Source organism: Urocampus carinirostris, chromosome 3 (genome assembly GCF_059441175.1).
Source record: "Urocampus carinirostris isolate Australia breed hairy pipefish chromosome 3, RoL_Ucar_1.0, whole genome shotgun sequence".
Classification (NCBI taxonomy): Eukaryota; Metazoa; Chordata; class Actinopteri; order Syngnathiformes; family Syngnathidae; genus Urocampus; species Urocampus carinirostris.
This window is the reverse complement of record NC_142351.1, coordinates 46,079,663-46,098,087: the sequence shown is the minus strand read 5'-3', so window position 1 is coordinate 46,098,087 and position 18,425 is coordinate 46,079,663. Positions and strand designations below refer to the sequence as shown.

The 18,425-nt window shown below is 40.6% G+C and overlaps 1 protein-coding gene across 2 annotated transcripts in view; it reads left to right on the top strand.

Moving 5' to 3' along the window:
- The window catches only part of edn3b (endothelin 3b), a 36,828-nt gene extending 35,050 nt beyond the window's left edge, over window positions 1-1,778 (top strand). For both annotated transcript variants that reach the window (XM_088330015.1, XM_088330016.1), the window contains one exon: window positions 1,092-1,778. In XM_088330015.1, the coding sequence (XP_088186141.1) occupies window positions 1,092-1,146 (55 nt within the window). In that variant the 3' untranslated portion in view covers window positions 1,147-1,778. The remainder of the gene's footprint in view (window positions 1-1,091) is intronic.
- Window positions 1,779-18,425: the final 16,647 nt, after the last annotated feature.

Below are 18,425 nucleotides of genomic sequence, written 5' to 3'. Positions count from 1 at the left end.
AGATGTCTTGATAAATGCACACGCAAGTTCAAAAATCGCATATGTAAATTTGTGTCGCTGCAAAATAAATGATTAACACTAAATTTCTTCTTTTGAAGGTACTGGAGAAATTGGAAAATTAACTCAACAAGTGCTTGAATTTTGCCATGAAAAAGGTGTACAAAGCCTGACTTAAAAACTCATATTTGGCTAGAAAGTTTGAAAGTGTGAAAGCGGTATTGTACGTGCATATCATAGAGGTACGCGTTACCATACTATGGTCTGCTGTAATACTAAATTTGAGCAATGATTGATCAAATGAATAAACATCGCTGACCTAGTTTGCAAAAAATTGTATTGAATGGGATTCGAGCCATAGTAGCGAGAGTGCTGATACGTTACCACTCAACCCCCATTATTTTTACCTACAGTGCCAGGAACACTGATCTGCAAAGTGCATTCTGATCGGTAAAACAGTCTCTCCACTTCTTCACCATTAAATGTTACTAATTGGAGAAAACCGAAAGTTCTTCAACGAAATACAAACTCTTTTATGTACAGTGAATATGAGCGAATACTGTTTAACTCATCAGAATGCACTCTGCAAATCAGTATTGTGGCCCCGTGAGTAAAAATAGTCTAATAATGGGATACACTCTAATGCCGTTTGTTGGTTGTCTGGTGGGCTAGTGGTAATGTTTTGGCGCTCTTGCCGTCACCGCACTGGTTTAATTCCTATTGCATACATTGTTATGTGATTCTGATCAACTGTGCATATTATTTCACAGAAGTAGTAGTCTCAATTGATATCGTCTTATGTATGAATAATATATGACAAAGGTTTCTTTTTGCGCCTTATAATCCATTGCGCCTTATAGTACGGAAAATATGGTAACTAGTTTGTATTTGTACATACGTTTGCTTATGTCATTGGAATATGCTGGATGGTGGTTCCTATTTCGTCAAACCGGATCAGTAACTCTTTTAACGATTTTTGGCAATGACACTGCCTCCGTTGCATCATTACGTCTCTCTTCATAAGGATGTTTAACTTAGTTGCTTACAAAAGCCAATTTCAGGTGGTCATTACTTTCTGTTATCTCCCATTCCAGCTTGCTGCGGACCGCGCGAAAACCGAGTCTTCTCAGAGTTCGGAAGCCTGCCTGACAATTGGTTGCCTATTCCTCGCCTGCTGTTTTCTTCAGGGAATGTATCCATCCTGCATCGTCCACCCCATCATTCTTTATTTGGCACACCCGCTTGCACAGGTACAATCCCGTTCAAGGGAAGAACTTTGGAGATTGACACTGCCGGCATTCCTGAGCATCATAACTCTGCGAGCAAGTTCCATCAGGCCGAGCGCTTTTCAGAACACTTGAGCAAATACGATACAGTTCTGCGGAGGCTATTCTCTCTTTTTTTGTGCTCGATCCCGATCGACAAAAGGATTACAGCCACCTTGAAAATATAAGTGTAACTGTGCGGCTTGGTTGGTCAGGCTACCTTTTTCATAATCAGATATGCTAAGCTATCATGTTATCCATTTTTTTTTTTTTCGAAACGAGTCAAGCTGTAAATGCTAAATGAACCCCGGACGACTTTTTTGCATAGATGCCAGGAAACAATGTGAGTTGCGGGTGAAAGTGCTGATGCAAAGTTCAGACTTCAGAATGCATGATAAATAGCTGATGAGGCACTCTTCTATATTTCTGTGGTGTCTGGCATTTAAAGACATTGTTAAGGACTCATTTTGTACATTTTTTAACAGATATAATATAAAGGAATATGGATAATATTAATTATATTAAATGTGCTGTGTTTTACTCTGTAACACTAACCCTAAGAGAAATGTGATGTTATTTTAGCTGTGTTAGAGATTTATTTAGACCGGGAAATGGACGTTTTTGTCTTTATAGCACTAGTACTCTGCTCCCCGCAAAAAAAGGGACTGGTTTATAGATTCCAAGCAAGGAATGTGTCCCACAACAGGCACCAAGAAGTATACCTGAGCACATTTTTTTTCCCTTTCCAAAATGATATAGAGTACATACCGTATTTTCCGAACTATAGGTCACCCCCCAAAAAATTGTATTCTGGGATTTTCTTCATACATAAGGCGCACCGGACTATAAGGCGCACTGAATCAAAACTATTGTACACAAATAGTTGTACAAAAATTGAAAAGCGCCGGAACACAGCATTGATCAGCCAGGATATATCATTGATCAAAATTGTATACAATTGCAAAAAAATGGTTGCAATAAGAATACAACCTAGATCGTGGCGTGGAGTGTTCCAGATCTATTTACTAGAGCAGATGGGATACAAACGACACAAAAAAGGCAATAGGTCTTATCTCATTATCATACTATTTTTAGTCACTGTACCAAATTGTTGATGTTATTATTGGCCCAAACACGTGAGAAATACTGTCAGACATTAAACTGGTCCATTGCATAGCCGACTTGCTAAGTCGTTACAAAGCGCACGAGATTATGAACTGAATGATGATGAGACTGTTATGAAAAATCATTCGCACGTTATGAACTGAATGAAAAAGAACTGCATTGTGTGAAGTAATTCAGTCATTCTGAAATATATGAATAGACGCATTGTCACACATATTCAAAACCTTTGTCACTTACAACGTTTTTTAGCAGGAAAAGTGAAACAACATTCTCTCTTCTCTAAAATAAAATTGTATATACACATATGTATATATATATATATATATATATATATATATATATATACTGGACTGTCTCAGAAAATTAGAATATTGTGATAAAGTTCTTTATTTTCTGTAATGCAATTAAAAAAACAAAAATGTCATACATTCTGGATTCATTACACATCAACTGAACTATTTCAAGCCTTTTATTATTTGAATATTGCTGATTTAGGCTTACAGCTGAAAAAAACTCAAAAATCCTATCTCAAAATATTAGAATACTTATACTTATAGTAAAAAAAATAATTTTATAACAGCAAAACTAAATCAAACATTTGAAAATGTCCATTGATGCACTCAGTACTTGGTTGGGAATCATTTTGCACGGATTACTGCATCAATCCGGCGTGGCATGGAGGCAATCAGCCTGTGGCATTGCTGAGGTGTTATTGATGCCCAGGATGCTTCGATAGCGGCCTTCAGCTCATTTGCATTTGTAGGTCTGGTGTCTTTCATCTTCTTCTTAACTATACCCCACAAATTCTCGATGGGGTTCAGGTCAGGGGAATTAGCAGGCCAATCAAGGACAGTGATGCCATGGTCAGTGCACCAGTTACTGGTGGTTTTGGCACTGTGGGCAGGTGCCAGATCATGCTGGAAAATGAAATCCTCATCTCCATAGAGCTTTTCAGCAGATGGAAGCATGTGGTGCACTAAAATCTCTTGGTACACAGTTGCATTTACTCTGGACTTGATGAAACACAGTGGACCAACACCAGCATCTGACATGGCTCCCCAAACCATTGCTGACTGTGGGAACTTCACACTGGATTTCAAGCAACTTGGATTTTGCTCTTCTCCAGCCTTTCTCCAGACTCTGGCGCCTTGACTTCCAAATGAAATGCAAAACTTGCTTTCGTCTGAAAAGAGGACTTTGGACCACTCTGCAACTGTCCAGTGCTTCTTCTCTATAGCCCAAGTCAGACGCTTCTTCCGTTGTCTTGAGTTCAGAAGTGGCTTGACCATGGGAATACAGCTATTGTAGCCCATTTCCCGGACACGTCTGTGAACTGTGGCTTTTGATACCTGGACTCCAGCTTCAGCCCACTGTCTTTGAAGCTCCCTCAAATTCTGGAAGCGGCTCTTCTTCACAATTTTGTTAAGGCTGCGGTCATCTCTCTTGGTTGTGCAGCGTTTCCGGCCACATTTTTCCCTTCCAACAGACTTTTTGTGGATATGCTTTGAAACTGCACTCTGTGAACAGCCTGCTCTTTGAGAAATTTCTTTTTGTGTCTTACCCTCCTGATGGGTATCAATGATGGTCCTCTGGACAGCAGTCGGATCAGCAGTCTTCCCCATACTTGTGATTTAGTTTACTGAACCAAGCTGAGTGTTTTTAAGGCTCAGGAAACCCTCGCAAGGTGTTTCGAGTTAATTAGATGATTCAGGTGATTAGTTGAATAGCCTACTTGTATACTTTTTCATGATATTCTAATATTTTGAGATAGGATTTTTGAGTTTTCTTAAGCTGTAAGCCAAATTCAGCAATATTAAAATAATAAAAGGCTTGAAATAGTTCAGTTGATGTGTAATGAATCCAGAATGTATGACATTTTTGTTTTTTTAATTGCATTACAGAAAATAAAGAACTTTATCACAATATTATAATTTTCTGAGACAGTCCAGTATATATATATATATACATTTTAGCAGGGTTGGGCAGGCTTACTTTAACTTGATTACTTTCAATTACTTTTGGATTACTCCAATACCAAATATGCTAATAAATGAAACTAAATATGAATAAAATTACTAAATTTTGTGCAGGCTTGGGGAGTAACGGAATACATGGAACGGCAAAAATGGTGTTGGCAAGCTGTTTGGATTTATTTTAAATTTGTTTCTGTCGCATTTTATGTTAGTTTTGCCGGAGATCAAAGCCAGGAGAGAAAGCTTACCACGTGTTGTGAGTTATAATTTTATTCATATTTAGTCAAGCAACAAGACCCAACACTGTGGATGGGCTCAAGGGCTGCTATCGAGGCATCCTGGGCCTCCATAACACCTCAGCAGAGCCAAAGGCCAACATGGTACCGTAACTAAAAATCGTGCGTTCGTATATAACACCTAATGCCTCCTCATGTGATGTTTGTATACCGAGCAGTCCAGTGGATTTATTTCATTGCTCAGACAGGCTGTTGTGTTATGGAAGTGTGGCTTTGATGGCGGACGGATCAGGTTAGCACTGCTCGTTCTCTGCGTTTATACTCTCATTGGCGTCGGTTTTGAGTGTGTTGTTAACTATTAATTTTACAATTCGAACCATTTTGACAGAGCTAGAAGTAAAGCAGCCGAGTCCTGCCATGGCCGGGCGTTATGCCGGCGGGCGGAGACATAACTGCGTATGATTCTTGCTCAAAGATGTTGTGGCAATTTCGGAGGAAATGTCAAGGCTGGATTTTATTAACAAGTTTATTGAAAAGCTTCTGAAGTTTAAAAAGGAGGAGATACATGCTGTCATAAAAATGCCATCTGGCAAGGGCTTTGATGTAAGTTTTGTAACGGCGGCTCTTTATCAAGAGTTTTGGAATCACTTTAAGGGAGTGAGGCCCCAGTTTTCTGGATTTACAGTGGAGAAGCTGACTGATAATGCTAAGAAGATAGTCATTGTCAGAATGTTTAATGAGGGGGTGAGTGCTGATGACGTCTGTTATTGGTTGAGTAGATACTGCTCGGTAAAAGGCCAGGCTATGAAGGTGAGGGATGAGAAAGGCTATTGGACTGGTGCCTGGAGGATACCCATCCAACAATGGCAAGATCCTTAGGGCTTTCAGAGACTGAAACACCTCCCGTCGACTATAGTCCTGGGGGAAAACCGTGGCTTTATCCACTATCAAGGACAACCGAAATTCTGTTGCAAATGTGGTGAGCATGGGCATCTGGCTGAGGTATGTGATCAAATTTTTTGTGGAAAGTGCAGGACAATTGGACATTCCTTTGAGGAATGTACCAATAGCAGAAAATGCAACCTCTGTGGAGAAACGAACCACCTCTATAGGAACTGCCCGAAATCGCTTGCTAACAAATTGAAAGCTAGGAAGGCAGTTAACAAAGACAACAAAGACAATGAAATGATGTCAGACAACATAGATAATGAAATGAATACACGTAACAAAGACAATGAAATGAATAAAGTTATGGAAATACCAAATAAAAATGAACAAGAAATGAATAAAGTTATGGAAATACCCAATGAAGATGAACAGGAAATGAATAAAGTTATGGAAATACCCAATGAAGATGATCAAGAATGCACAAAGAAAATGGACAAGACAAACAAATTGAAAATACAGATGTCCCTACCAAAACCCCTGGAGGAGAGACCAAAGAATCAAATTTGAATCAGGAAGGACCTGGAAATTCTAATTCGATTTTTCATACAATACCTGAATTTCGACGAGACAAACAAATAGAAAAGGCAACTGCCACTCCCATGGGGGTGGTGAAAACACCGGAAACAAAGAGAAGAGATTTAGAAGAAAGCTGATTGCCGATGAAAAAGCCCACAAGGGAACTGTATGAAGTTGAGCCGGAGGAAGTCGGGGAGGGAAAAAATCTGACCCCTTGTGGGCAGGGAAGTAAGAGACCCCTCGATAGGTCCTCTGGCTCACCCCCTAACCCAGAAAAAATGGGAAGACCTGGAACCACAGACAGAGAGTCAGAGGATTCCAGAGTTTTCCCCGGTGAGTCTCCAAATGAGGTACTGCTCTTAAGTGGTGTGTCTGACACAGGTGACACTCTCGATGATCACCAAAGAATGGACTCGGATCCCCCGGTTTTGTCTAAGTAGTTTAAATACTTTAACAACAATTATGAACATTACATTCTCTACTATCAATGTGAGAATTGTGAGATCAAAGGTTAAGGCTCACAGCGTTTTATCGTTCTTAAAAACTATCAGAACAGATGTGTTTTTACTACAAGAATGCTGCATCCCCTTTCTAAAAAATTATAAACAGTGGGAAGAGATTTGGCCATATCCGTCATTATGGAGTGGTTCGAATGAAAACCGTAACGATGGGGTAGCCATTTTAATAAACAACCCTCAACTCATCATAAAGGGGAGTACTGTGATGAGAGACGGATGCGCAAACTTAGCAAGACTTTCCTATATAGGGAATGATTTTAACCTCATTAACATATACGGCCATCCCGACATACAACTCAGGTACGAACTCTTAGAGGACATCCAGTCGCATATGCTAGGCCATCAAACACTAATCGTGGGAGGAGATTTTAATTACATCCTAAGTAGGAAGGATAGAAAGGGGACCGATGAGGAGTTTAAAGTAGATAAAACATCAACTTTATTACAACACATGTGCCGGACATTTAAACTGGTGGACTGTTTCAAATCCATACATCCAGGAGAGGAGGGCTTCACCTGGTTCAGTAGTGACAATGCCAGAGCCTCTCGAATAGACTACATATTTACAAGGGGTTTAGCACTGAGTGATGCAAGATTAATTCCTGTTTTGTTTTTTGTTTTTCGGATCACTTGCTTCTGTCCTGCTCTCTCTCATTTCCTTCAGGTATGACTGTTGGGAAGGGTCTGTGGAAGTTAAACTGCTCCATGCTGGAGGATGAGGCTCTAGCCGCACAATACAGGGAGCTGTACAAAGACTGGCAGACCCTTCAAGACTCGTATGATTCACGAGCACAATGGTGGGAAATGACAAAGAAACGAACACAGACCTTTTTTAAAAATGCAGGGAAAAACAAGAAACTTAAAGAGATGAAACGCATGTCGGGACTACAAAGAAGACTCCAACGCTATTTCATCCTAACAGAAAAGGGGATGGACTTTAATGATGAAATCAGAGAGACCAAACAAGAACTAAATGCTTTGGCGGAAATTAAGAGCAAAGGCATCATAATTAGAAGCAGAGAAAGAGAAATAGAAGAAGGGGAAAAATGTACACGCTACTTTTTAAAAATTATGAGCAAAAGTAAGGGGCTTTTTAAACTTCAAAACGAAAACGGGCAAATAACAAAGGAAAGTAGTGAAAAAAACGAATTAGTCAAAGACTACTACAAAAAATTATATGAAAAGAAAGAAACACATGGGAATGAAATGGGGCATGTATTAGATAATATTTCAAAATCAGTGCATCAAGACCCCTTTTTAACATTGGACTTTACCCAAGACCAAGTGAATGATTGCATAAAGACTATGAAAAAAGGCAAATCACCCGGGTAGGACGGGCTCAACCTCGAATTTTACCGGACTTTTTGGGATATTTTAGCACCATATCTGATTATTGTTTTTAACGAATTTTCCAGTCGAAACAACATGCCAGACAGTTTCAGAATAGGGATAGTTACTCTATTGCACAAAAAAGGAGACAAAACTGACTTAAAAAACTGGCGACCCATAACGCTTTTAAACGTGGACTGTAAAATCTTCAGCAAGCTTTTAGCAACACGAATGTCTGTAGTCTTGGGAGACTTGGTTGATCCGGACCAAACCTGTGCCATCGTGGGAAGGAAGATCAGCGACAGTCTCATGCTGATCCGTGACACCATTTGTTATGCGAGAGACAGAAACATGCGACTAGCCTTTGATCAAGTCTCGCACCAATACCTCTTCAGGGTATTGCAAATATGTGGTTTTCCCCAAAAGTACATCAAGTGGGTGGGACTGCTATACCGAGACATCTACAGCAAATTCATGATTAACGGGAATTTATCGGAAGCAATCGAGATCAACTGCGGTGTACGTCAAGGTTGCCCTATGTCTCCCCTTCTCTATGTCCTTTGCATTGAACCTTTGGCACAAATGTTAAGAAAAGATAGATTTGTCGAAGGGATCAATATCCCAGGAAGTGGGGGACAAATTACCAAGTGTGTTTTGTACATGGATGATTTTAATATTTTATGTACTGACCGCGTATCTGTTAGAAGAGCCCTTGACTTGACTGAACTCTTTGGGAGGGCGTCTGGGTCAAGGCTAAATAGAGAAAAATCACAAGTGAAGTTTTATGGACCGTGGAAAGAGACAGAAAAGGCAGGACTCCCACTGACGGTGTTAAAGACAGACCAGAAAATCCTAGGGATAAAATTCAATGCGGATGGAGGAGGCGAGACCAACTGGGACGACATGACAAGGAAAGTTAAGCAAAGACTTGTTTTTTGGACACTAAAAAAACTGACAATAGAGGGGAAGGTCCTAATCATCAAAGCGATCATCCTCCCACTGCTTTTATCAATCAGTTTAGTTTTTATGCCCAAAAGAAACGTGCTGTTACAACTGGACCGAGCCATCTTTCACTTTATCTGGGGCTCAAAGTGGGAAAGGATAAAAAGAGATACAATGAAAAAGAAAAAAGAAAAAGGGGGAAAGGAGTGCCTGACCTCCAGCTTTTCCTCGGAAGCAAATATGTCTCTCTCCACTTCCAAAACGCTATGGGCCCTCCCAACATCCCGAAAAGTCAAGCGATGACCCGGTTCTGGATGGGCTCATATTTGCGGAAGCTAAAGCTTGAACCAAACAATCGTTTGATTCCAGTTTCATTTAACTTGCCACCAACACATCTCTTTATTCTGGATTTTTTAAAGAAGTTTGATTTAGAAACACAAGATTGTCACACTTTACAAAACCACAGGGCCCTTATTGCTATTGTGCAAGAGCGAGCAACAGTAAGTCCTGTGCGGGGGCTTGCGTTTGGCGAACCTACAACGGTTTGGAGCAACGAGAATCATCCTGCCCTCCCAAACAGACTACAAGACTTGTCATGGATGGTGGCTCATGAGGTTCTCCCAGTCCGAGCCGTAATGCACCACCGAGGAATGTCAGCGACTTCGACATGCCCTCGACCTGGCTGTGGCGCCCAGGAGTCGGTGAGGTACCTTTTTTGTGAGTGCAGCGCTGCCGAGGACTTGTAGACAATGGCCGACCAACTAGGAAAATTCCCGGACTTGCCAGCAGGGGAGGTCCCTGACGCACAGTACGTGCTTTACGGGGTGAGTCGGTCGAGGAGTCAAGTCAAGTCAAGTCAAGTCAGCCACAAGGGGTGTAAGGACCATATTGATGGCCCCTTTCACCTCTACTATGGCAGTGGTCCTGGTCTGAGCTAAAGGCTGTTCCAGAGACCAGTCATCAGTCATGGTATCGTCATCGGTATTCTCCATTGCTCTCTTATCCAGCGGTGTATACGGTGTACTGGTCTTATCTCCCATTAGCTGAAGTCCTCGATCTAACAAAGAACTGGCTGAGAGGCCGTGTTTGAGGAGGTCATGGAACGACTTTGTCAGGGACTGGCTCACTCTCGCCGCCATCAAGGACGCCATCTGGACCTCCAGAAACCTTCTGGTATGGAGGTGCAGGCAGATCCCTCCCCGTGGCTGTGCTCCAAATGGCTGCAGATACCATACAATCTGCGAGCGGCGGGCCTAGGACGCAGCCATAAAGAAGAATCGTCTGCACCCACCCGGATGGGGGGTTCCGGAGCTACACTGTGGGGGTCCCGGCAGCAATGGCCTGGTTGTGGAAAGTAGAAGTAAGAAGGGAGAGGACCCACACAGAGGACTGGAGGATGCTGCTTGGGAGGGTGGGATGGCAGAGCTATGTCCTTGCACAATAGTATTGCCCTTTACACGTTGGTTAACTACTGTTAAAAGATAATAACTCTGAAATTGTTTAATTGATGTTGAAAATGTCAGGAAAAAATGTTAAAACGTCATATTGTCACGTCATATTGTCAGATATAACAAAATTGTGAATATGCTTGTTTGCTGTTGAGATTGTCGTGTTTGTTTTGCTGCTGTTGGTGTCTGTGGATTTGTTCAGACCAAAAACAATCGACTTTGGCCTGGACGGATCTATTGACACTAACAAAGATGTTATATAACGAAATTGTAAATATGCTTGATTGCTATTAAGATTTTCGAGAAGGGTTGTTCAAACCTCACATTGTGTTTGCTGTTAAACGTCATATTGAAATATAATATTGTGAATGTGCTTGATTGCTGTTGAGATTGTCAAGAGGGGCTGTTCAAACCTCACACTGTTTGTTTTCTGTTATTAGTGTCAATAAATTTGTTCAAACCTTTTCTACAGTGAATCCGATTTAATCACCATTGCATTCAATGTTATGCAATCATTAACCCAATGATTGCACAAATAAGGTAACACATTTTCAACCATCTCTGTAAGGCACACCGGATTATAAGGCGCACATTTCTGGCCTATTGGGTTTTCTTTAGGTGCGCCCCATAGTCCGTGAAATGCGGTACATTGCATATGTTTTTTTTTTTTTAAATCAAAATCTAAAAGAGTGATTGCTATTGACCGAGAACTTATAAGAGAATGAAGTACCTCTTCACCTTTTTAGAATGGAGTTTTAGATACCGAGAAAACATGGAATAACATCAGTGAGAGCGTGTGAGCACAATTCATGTTGATCTACTGGAGGGCAATATTAATAAATCAACAGATGGAATTTTAGTCTGAGGCAGGTGAACAAAAATGTGTTGCCCAAGGCCTCGACAGAAGGTGGTTGGACTTTAGTATTTATCTAGAATAGAAGTCAAGTGTTGATGTTTCATTGAGTCTTTGGGACTAGCACCCTCCCCACAAACCCTCCAACTTATAATATACATTTCATATTATGAATACCTTCCTGTATTGTGCCTTCTCCGTGCTACGTCTCGCTTCCTTTTACAAGTAGACCCTTGACAAATACAAAAAGCAAACAGTTTTTGATCATCCATTTTGACATCCTTAAGAGTGTACAAGTTTTCACCTTGGATTTGCTTTGTTATGAGTACGATAATTGTGCAATGATGTGGTTTTCTTTAAAGAAATGGGGCACTTTTTATGTTGCTCCTGAAGTTTTTCTGGGGGTAACAGACTTTTTGTGTATTTATGAGAATTTACAGATGTCTTCTTCAAGGTTGGCACTATTGTAAGAATTGGTCGAGCGTTCTATGCAATGCAAAGACAATTATAATAAAAAACAGCAAATTAACTTTTTCTCAAGCGTTGTTTTTGTGTTCATTTTTCTACTGTGATTTTAAATAAACTTAATGGGTTAACCTTTTGACTGCTTTGAGCCCCACTCTTCAGCTGTCTTCAATTCATCTCATGCAAATTATTCAAATCCCATCTGTGACCTGTTTCCACAGTGGGCCCCAGGGCTCAGTTTCAAGGATACTTGTCTTCGTTGTCCACATTATCTCGCACTGAAAATTTTGGACAATGACACCAGGGGTGTTAAACTTTTTTTCACCGAGGGACACTTCAGCTTAATACCTGTCCTTATAAATGTAACTAAATGTAATTGGTAAAAAACTGTAACTGATCTAAAGTAACACTGAACTTAATTTAATTTATTTTTTCAAGTCACAAAAATCCATCCATCAATTTTCTGTGCCGCTTATTCTCAATAGGGTCACGGGGGTGCTGAAGCCTACCAATCTTCTGGCAGTGGACGCCCTGAACTGGTTGCAGCCACACAGAGATAGACAACTCATTCGCTCAGTCACACCTTGGGACTATTTGGACTGGCCAATTAACCTGACATGCATGTTTTGGGAATGTGGGATGAAACCGGAGGGAGAACATGCAAACTCTGAACAGGGAGTTTGCGGTAGGTAGCTGAATTTGAACTCTGGACTTCAAACCACCAACCAGCCTTTTAATTAGTGATACATCAACATACGAGATATCCGGGGTACAAACATACATGTATTTCGAGCACAACATTTTCCAGACATACGAGAGATTACGGGAATTTACAGATATTACTACTAGAGTACAAAGCTTTAAGTCATTTTATTTTCATTTTAATTATCTAATCACTCTATATTTATGTTCAATTCATATTTAAATGTGTTTTAATCATCCAGAAGATGTGATTCATAGCTAATTGGGCTTGAATTTGATACTATTGGGAGGCCAGGAACAAATTGCTTTTTAGTTGTTTCGTCACGCGAAAATTTGCTTAAGATAAGAGCAATTTTAAATACGACCAAATGCATCTCATATGTAACGTTATCACGGTATAACAAGATCTTGGACATTTTCAGGATATTTTTTTCTCTATTCCACTCTTTGATATGGGTATACTAGCGTGTAATAGTACTGAGCCATCATTTTATGTATGTCGTTGTTTACAGGCATTGTGGGAAATGTAGTTTTTTTTTGTCAAACCACTCTTTTCACCTGTATTTCTAGATGTGAGGACAATTTAAGCCACATAAAATAATGTGTCGGGCCGCATTTGATCCGCGGGCCATCAGTTAACACACGTGAATTACACACTTACTTTCCACACCCATGTGATCTTAAATTAGGATTTGCCTCTGATTTTTCATGTAAAACACAGTGACAATTCCTATGGCTCACGGATCCCTTAACTGCCAGGATCGTTTGAGCACTACTTCATATGGCAAGTACAGCCTGGCTTTGCCCATCTCTCTTCAGGTTTTTAAGCAGATGGAATTGGTTTCCATGATTGGCAGTAGCAGAAAAAGCTTCCTGATCTGACTCAGATACAACGCCATCATCATCAGGTTGCCATTGTTTTTCGGTGTAACGCGTCATTCCGCTCTTCAGAGACGAGCGTTGATGTGACAAACTGATACTAGATCCTATATTACAGGGAAAAAACTTTTGTTTCAAAACTTTGAGTATAACATAGTACAATATGCGTTGCATCCATTTTCTTCACTTTTCAAAGATCAGTCTTTTTATGTTCCATTGTACTACTCATCTGTTTTTCCCGTTAGTCATGGTTCACCCACAATTTAAAAAAATCTTTTTCCATCTGGAATCAAGCTTACTCTGTTTATATCTCATACTACGACCATGAATCATTTGCCAACTATTTACTGTCCATACTGCTGCTATGCAGGATCCATTACATTGGAAAACTCATCTCTACTCATGCAACTCTTTTTTTTTGCAACTAGCTTAAGAACTTGTTCGGGCCTGACCTTACCCACACAATACCGATGCACACTCTCTTATCCTCAGACCTTATCGACCCCACTTTTTACCTTATCTTATCATTGTTCTTATCTTCTCTTACTTAAAGCAGCCCTCAACCTATTTTTCGAAAGTGATTGTGGCACAAAAAATAACTCCAAAAACCTTTTCAACACTGTAGTATCGCTAACAAGGAAACAGATTATTCCAGATAGTTCTACCTATTCAACCCATGACTTTATGGTCTTCTTTAATAAGAAGATTCAACGCATACAGGAAGAGATTTCTAAAGACCATGTAAATACGTCACATATTAAAGGTCTGAAAATTATAGATGCGCGACATGGTGGCTGTCCAGGGATTTTTTCCGAATTTAGTGATCTGTCACTTGATAATCTTAATCAGGTGGTTTAGGAATACGGCCAAACCGACTTCTTGCCTGTTTGACCCGCTTCCGGGTTTGCTGAATAAAGATATTTTTGGGGTGGTTGGACCTTCATTTCTAAGTATTATAAACATATCACTCTCCTTGGGTGTAGTTCCAGCGGGCTGTAAGTCCGCTGTTATTAAACCTACACTGAATCAACCCAACCTTATCCAGGACGCTTATGTAATTCTAGACCTGTGTCAAACCTACTGTTTCTTTCGCAAGTACTTGAAAAAGTTGTGGCACAGCAGCTGAATGATTTTATATCCGAGAACAATCTTTTTGAATCCATGCAATCAGGATTCAGGGCTAACCACTCTATTGAGACAGCCCTGATTAAGGTAACCAATAATCTTCTACTGCAATGGACTCCGGCCCTTCATCATTCTTGCTGCTGCTGGACCTTAGTGGTGCCCTTGACACTGAGGACCACATGATCTCACTAGAACAGTTGCCACCTCAGTGGTCTTGCGGGTACGGAGCCCGCCCCGAAACTGGGAGGTTGCTGGTTCGAGCCTCAGCCAGGTCATACCTAAAACTTACAACATTGGTACCCTGCTTGGCGCTTGGCATTAGGGTTTGGAAATGGGGGGTTTGGTCACCTGATGACTCCCAACACATCAATTGGGTTCAAATGGTCCCATGAAAATCTCGTTGTAAGAATCTGGATACCATTAAAACTGAAACTGAAAACCTGAAGTTGGAAAAATGGATTGGTCTTTCAATTCGTCCTATGGTTCATATCCTACCTCTCAGATAGGACGCGCTGTGTTAAATATGGTGAAATTACATCTGAGCTCTTTAGTGGTGTTCCGCAGGGTTCAGTACTTGGCCCCTTCTTTTCAATGGATGTTTATATGCTTCCATTAGGTGATATTATTTGCAAGTATAATATGAGTTTCCATTGCTATGCAGATGACACTCAACTAAATCTTCCGATGGAAAAATCTGCCACACTAAACCGTGGAAATTTGGAGCCCTGCCTCACTGAGACAAAAAATTTTGTCGCTCAACTTCTTGCAGCTTACCTCTGAAAAGACCGAAATGTTAGTCATTGGTCTATCTAAATGTTGTGACTTGTTCTCAAAAACTCCTTTGAACATTGACAAATGTCATATCACCCAGAGTGACTCAGTCAAAAATGTAGGTGTCATATTTGACCCCAATCTCTCCTTTCAAACACACGTTAAGAATATTACTAGAACAGCTTTTTTCCATCTTCGCAACATTGCTAAAATTCGCCCTATGTTGTCTCTGTCTGAATTGGAGATTATAATTCATGCCTTTGTTACCTTCCGTCTCGATTCCTGTAATGCACTACTCTCCGGTCTCCCGAAGTCCAAAATCAAGAGCCTTCAGCTGGTACAAAATGCCACAGTGAGGCTTTTAACCAAGACAAGAAAGTTTGTTCACCTCGATTTAAGCTAACCTGCATTGGCTCCCTGTTTGCTTAAGATGTGATTTTAAGGTTCTCTAAGCTTTATCGTCGACGGCGACTTTAATCGGGCATGCTTATGGACTGTACTCCCAATCCATTCAATGGTGGACTGAGCAATTCGGAAAAACACTGGACTATGTGTAATGTAAGATCAAACATTCGGTTGTACCCGGCAACTCTGTCAAGACATAAATACAACAAAAATGCATCTACAGTAATACTAAAAAATATTTAAAAAATTCTACCAAATAAATACTACAGAAATATTTCAAAATACAAATAAAGTTTTACAATGCAAATACTACAAAAACAAAACGATACTAACATTACAAAATAAATATCAAAGTATGTGCCTTAAATAGAAACCTAATATATAATTTTGCTTTAATTGTTAAGAAACTATTCTATTTAATAAATGTAATTAAATACAACGTATAGATGTCTGCATGTATATTTTTTCACAAATCAAAAAATTTGATTGGCCTCCAGGATTGGCCAAATGGTTTTACGCAATGTGGCCCCTGATTCCAAATTTTCTCCCACTCCTGCTCTACAGCACCTGTGTCAAACTCATGGCCCAGCGGCCAAATGTGGCCTGGGAGCTTAAAATGTCTGATCGTCTGAAAATAAATAGATCAAAGGAGTCCTTGGACCATAAACTACATTTACCACAATGCCAGTCAACTAAAATATCTGTGAAGTGACGGTTCAGCACCACTACACTCCATTATTTCCAATTAGATGTCAATGAATGGAATTAAAAAATAAATGATCATACATTTTGCTGGAATGTCGCGCAATTTTTTCCCATACCGAATAACTGAAAAAAGAATTGTTCTCGGCCAGACAAAATAATGCAAGTTAACGCTAAATAGCTAATTACCACATCTTCTTCATAGCTAAAAACACATTCATATCGTAAATGAACTTAAAAATACGGTAATAAATGAATAAGATGATAATAAAAAGGATTTAAAGCCCCGTCTCTAGTTGTAAAGTAAAAACATTCTCGTAACTTTTGTCTTGTGTACCAAGCAAAGTTTTTGCTTAAAAGACATCTAGTAACTCACATTTCTCATAGCTCATAATTAGAGGTGTCACAAATTTAATTTATAATATATGTGTAGTGACATTTTTTTCAATGCAGCTGTAGTGTTTTTGACTTGAATAATTGATAAATCCAGAGTTGCTTTACAGGGAGTCGTGACATTTACGTATTTCATATACCAATTACATTTAAAAGTTCCATTAGGCCCTTTGCGGTCAGCCATTATGCTGATGTGGCCCTTGGTTAAAATGAGTTTGACATCCCTGTTAAAGATCATTAAAAGTGAAGTAGGATCGTATACAGCGGTCCCTCGTGATATCCACTGTTTTAACATGTGTGTTCTCCAGATGTAAAATATTGGCTATGCTACGGAAACTACAACGCTTATAAAGGCTACAGAGCACAGATTCATCCTGAAACGAATTTGCCACAACTTTGCGAAGCACTTAAATATAGCCAACACTTTTAGCTCATCTGAGCTTTGTTGTGGGAGGCCTAGTGGACGTTAGACAGTCAATATCTCCAACAACAAAAAACAACTTTGCATGCTTATGTTTTCTGTTAGGGGCCGGTCACACAGCCGTTTGCGGCTGAATCACGGCCAGAAATTTCTGTCTGTGAGGCGGACGCTATTGGACGCTTTGAGATTGCCATACAGACGAGATACAGCAGTGCTTCACACGCGGTCGGAAATTCGTGCGCGGGTGGCAGCGCGAAAAAGTTTTGCGCTGCTCAATTCTTTAGAGCGCGGGTACACAGCCTTTCACAGGGGGTTTGGGGTTTTTAAGGGTTATTGATCTATCTTCGTTATTCATTATCCATTATCCGTTATCGGTCAGTTCATAATACGCTACAAAGCCTAGGAGCCGGGACACTTACTCTCAGCCAAAAGGCCAAGCTAAGGTCCTAGCCCTAAAGCCTTGCTGCGTTCATTGCGAATGCACCGTTCCCGGAGGTACTGCAATACCGGGCCGATGCGTGGAGTGGACAGAGCAAGCTGGCCAGAAATTTCTGGCCGTGAAGCAGACGCTGTTGGGCGATGTTGGACGCTTTGAGACCGCCATATAGACGAGATACAGCAGTGCTTTACTCGCGGTCGGAAATTCACACGCGGTTGGCCGCGCAAAAAAGTTTTGAGCTGCTCAAAACTTTGAGCACGTGTTAACCGCGGGCGGCACACGAGGTAATGACGCGGAAATGACGCGGAACGACGTGCTCTGGCCGCGGCCAGGGCGTGGTTACACATGGGTAGGACGGGAAATTTCAGTGGGTAATCGTGGGTGGAGCATGGTAATAGCATGTTCTGCGCCTGTATCGCGGTGTTATTACGTGAAATTAGCGTGTTACGCGTGTGACGGTCAAACGCCTTTCTCCGCGTATATACAGCGCGATTTGCCGAGCACACGTCAGTTGTGCTCGAGACGTCAAGGGGTGAACATGGATCCCCGTCACCGTAGTGACCTCGTCTTAATCCATTTTTATTTCTTGACATTTCTTTTCATTTCATAACAAGATAATAAAATAAAAATGAAAAACTATTACAATAATAACATATTGGCTTCTTCGGTGCCATAGCTTGAAATCTTGATCTTCACGGGACTGTGTCTTGAGCGGTTATGATTTCTACAGCCCGGTGTTATGCCGAGAAATACATCCCTGCCGAGATTTGCATCCCCTCGCTACTACAACCACTTTTACCTCGTTTTATCTCACTTTTATATCACTTTTAGGGAATGTAATGGCGAACATATAACCAAAACCACTTCGTCTTGCATTTGTTGGGAATGTAATACAACTTAAACCATTCCGTCTTTGTTTTTGTTGTGAACGTAATCGAACGGTAATTGCACACCGTATATAAAATCCTCCCCC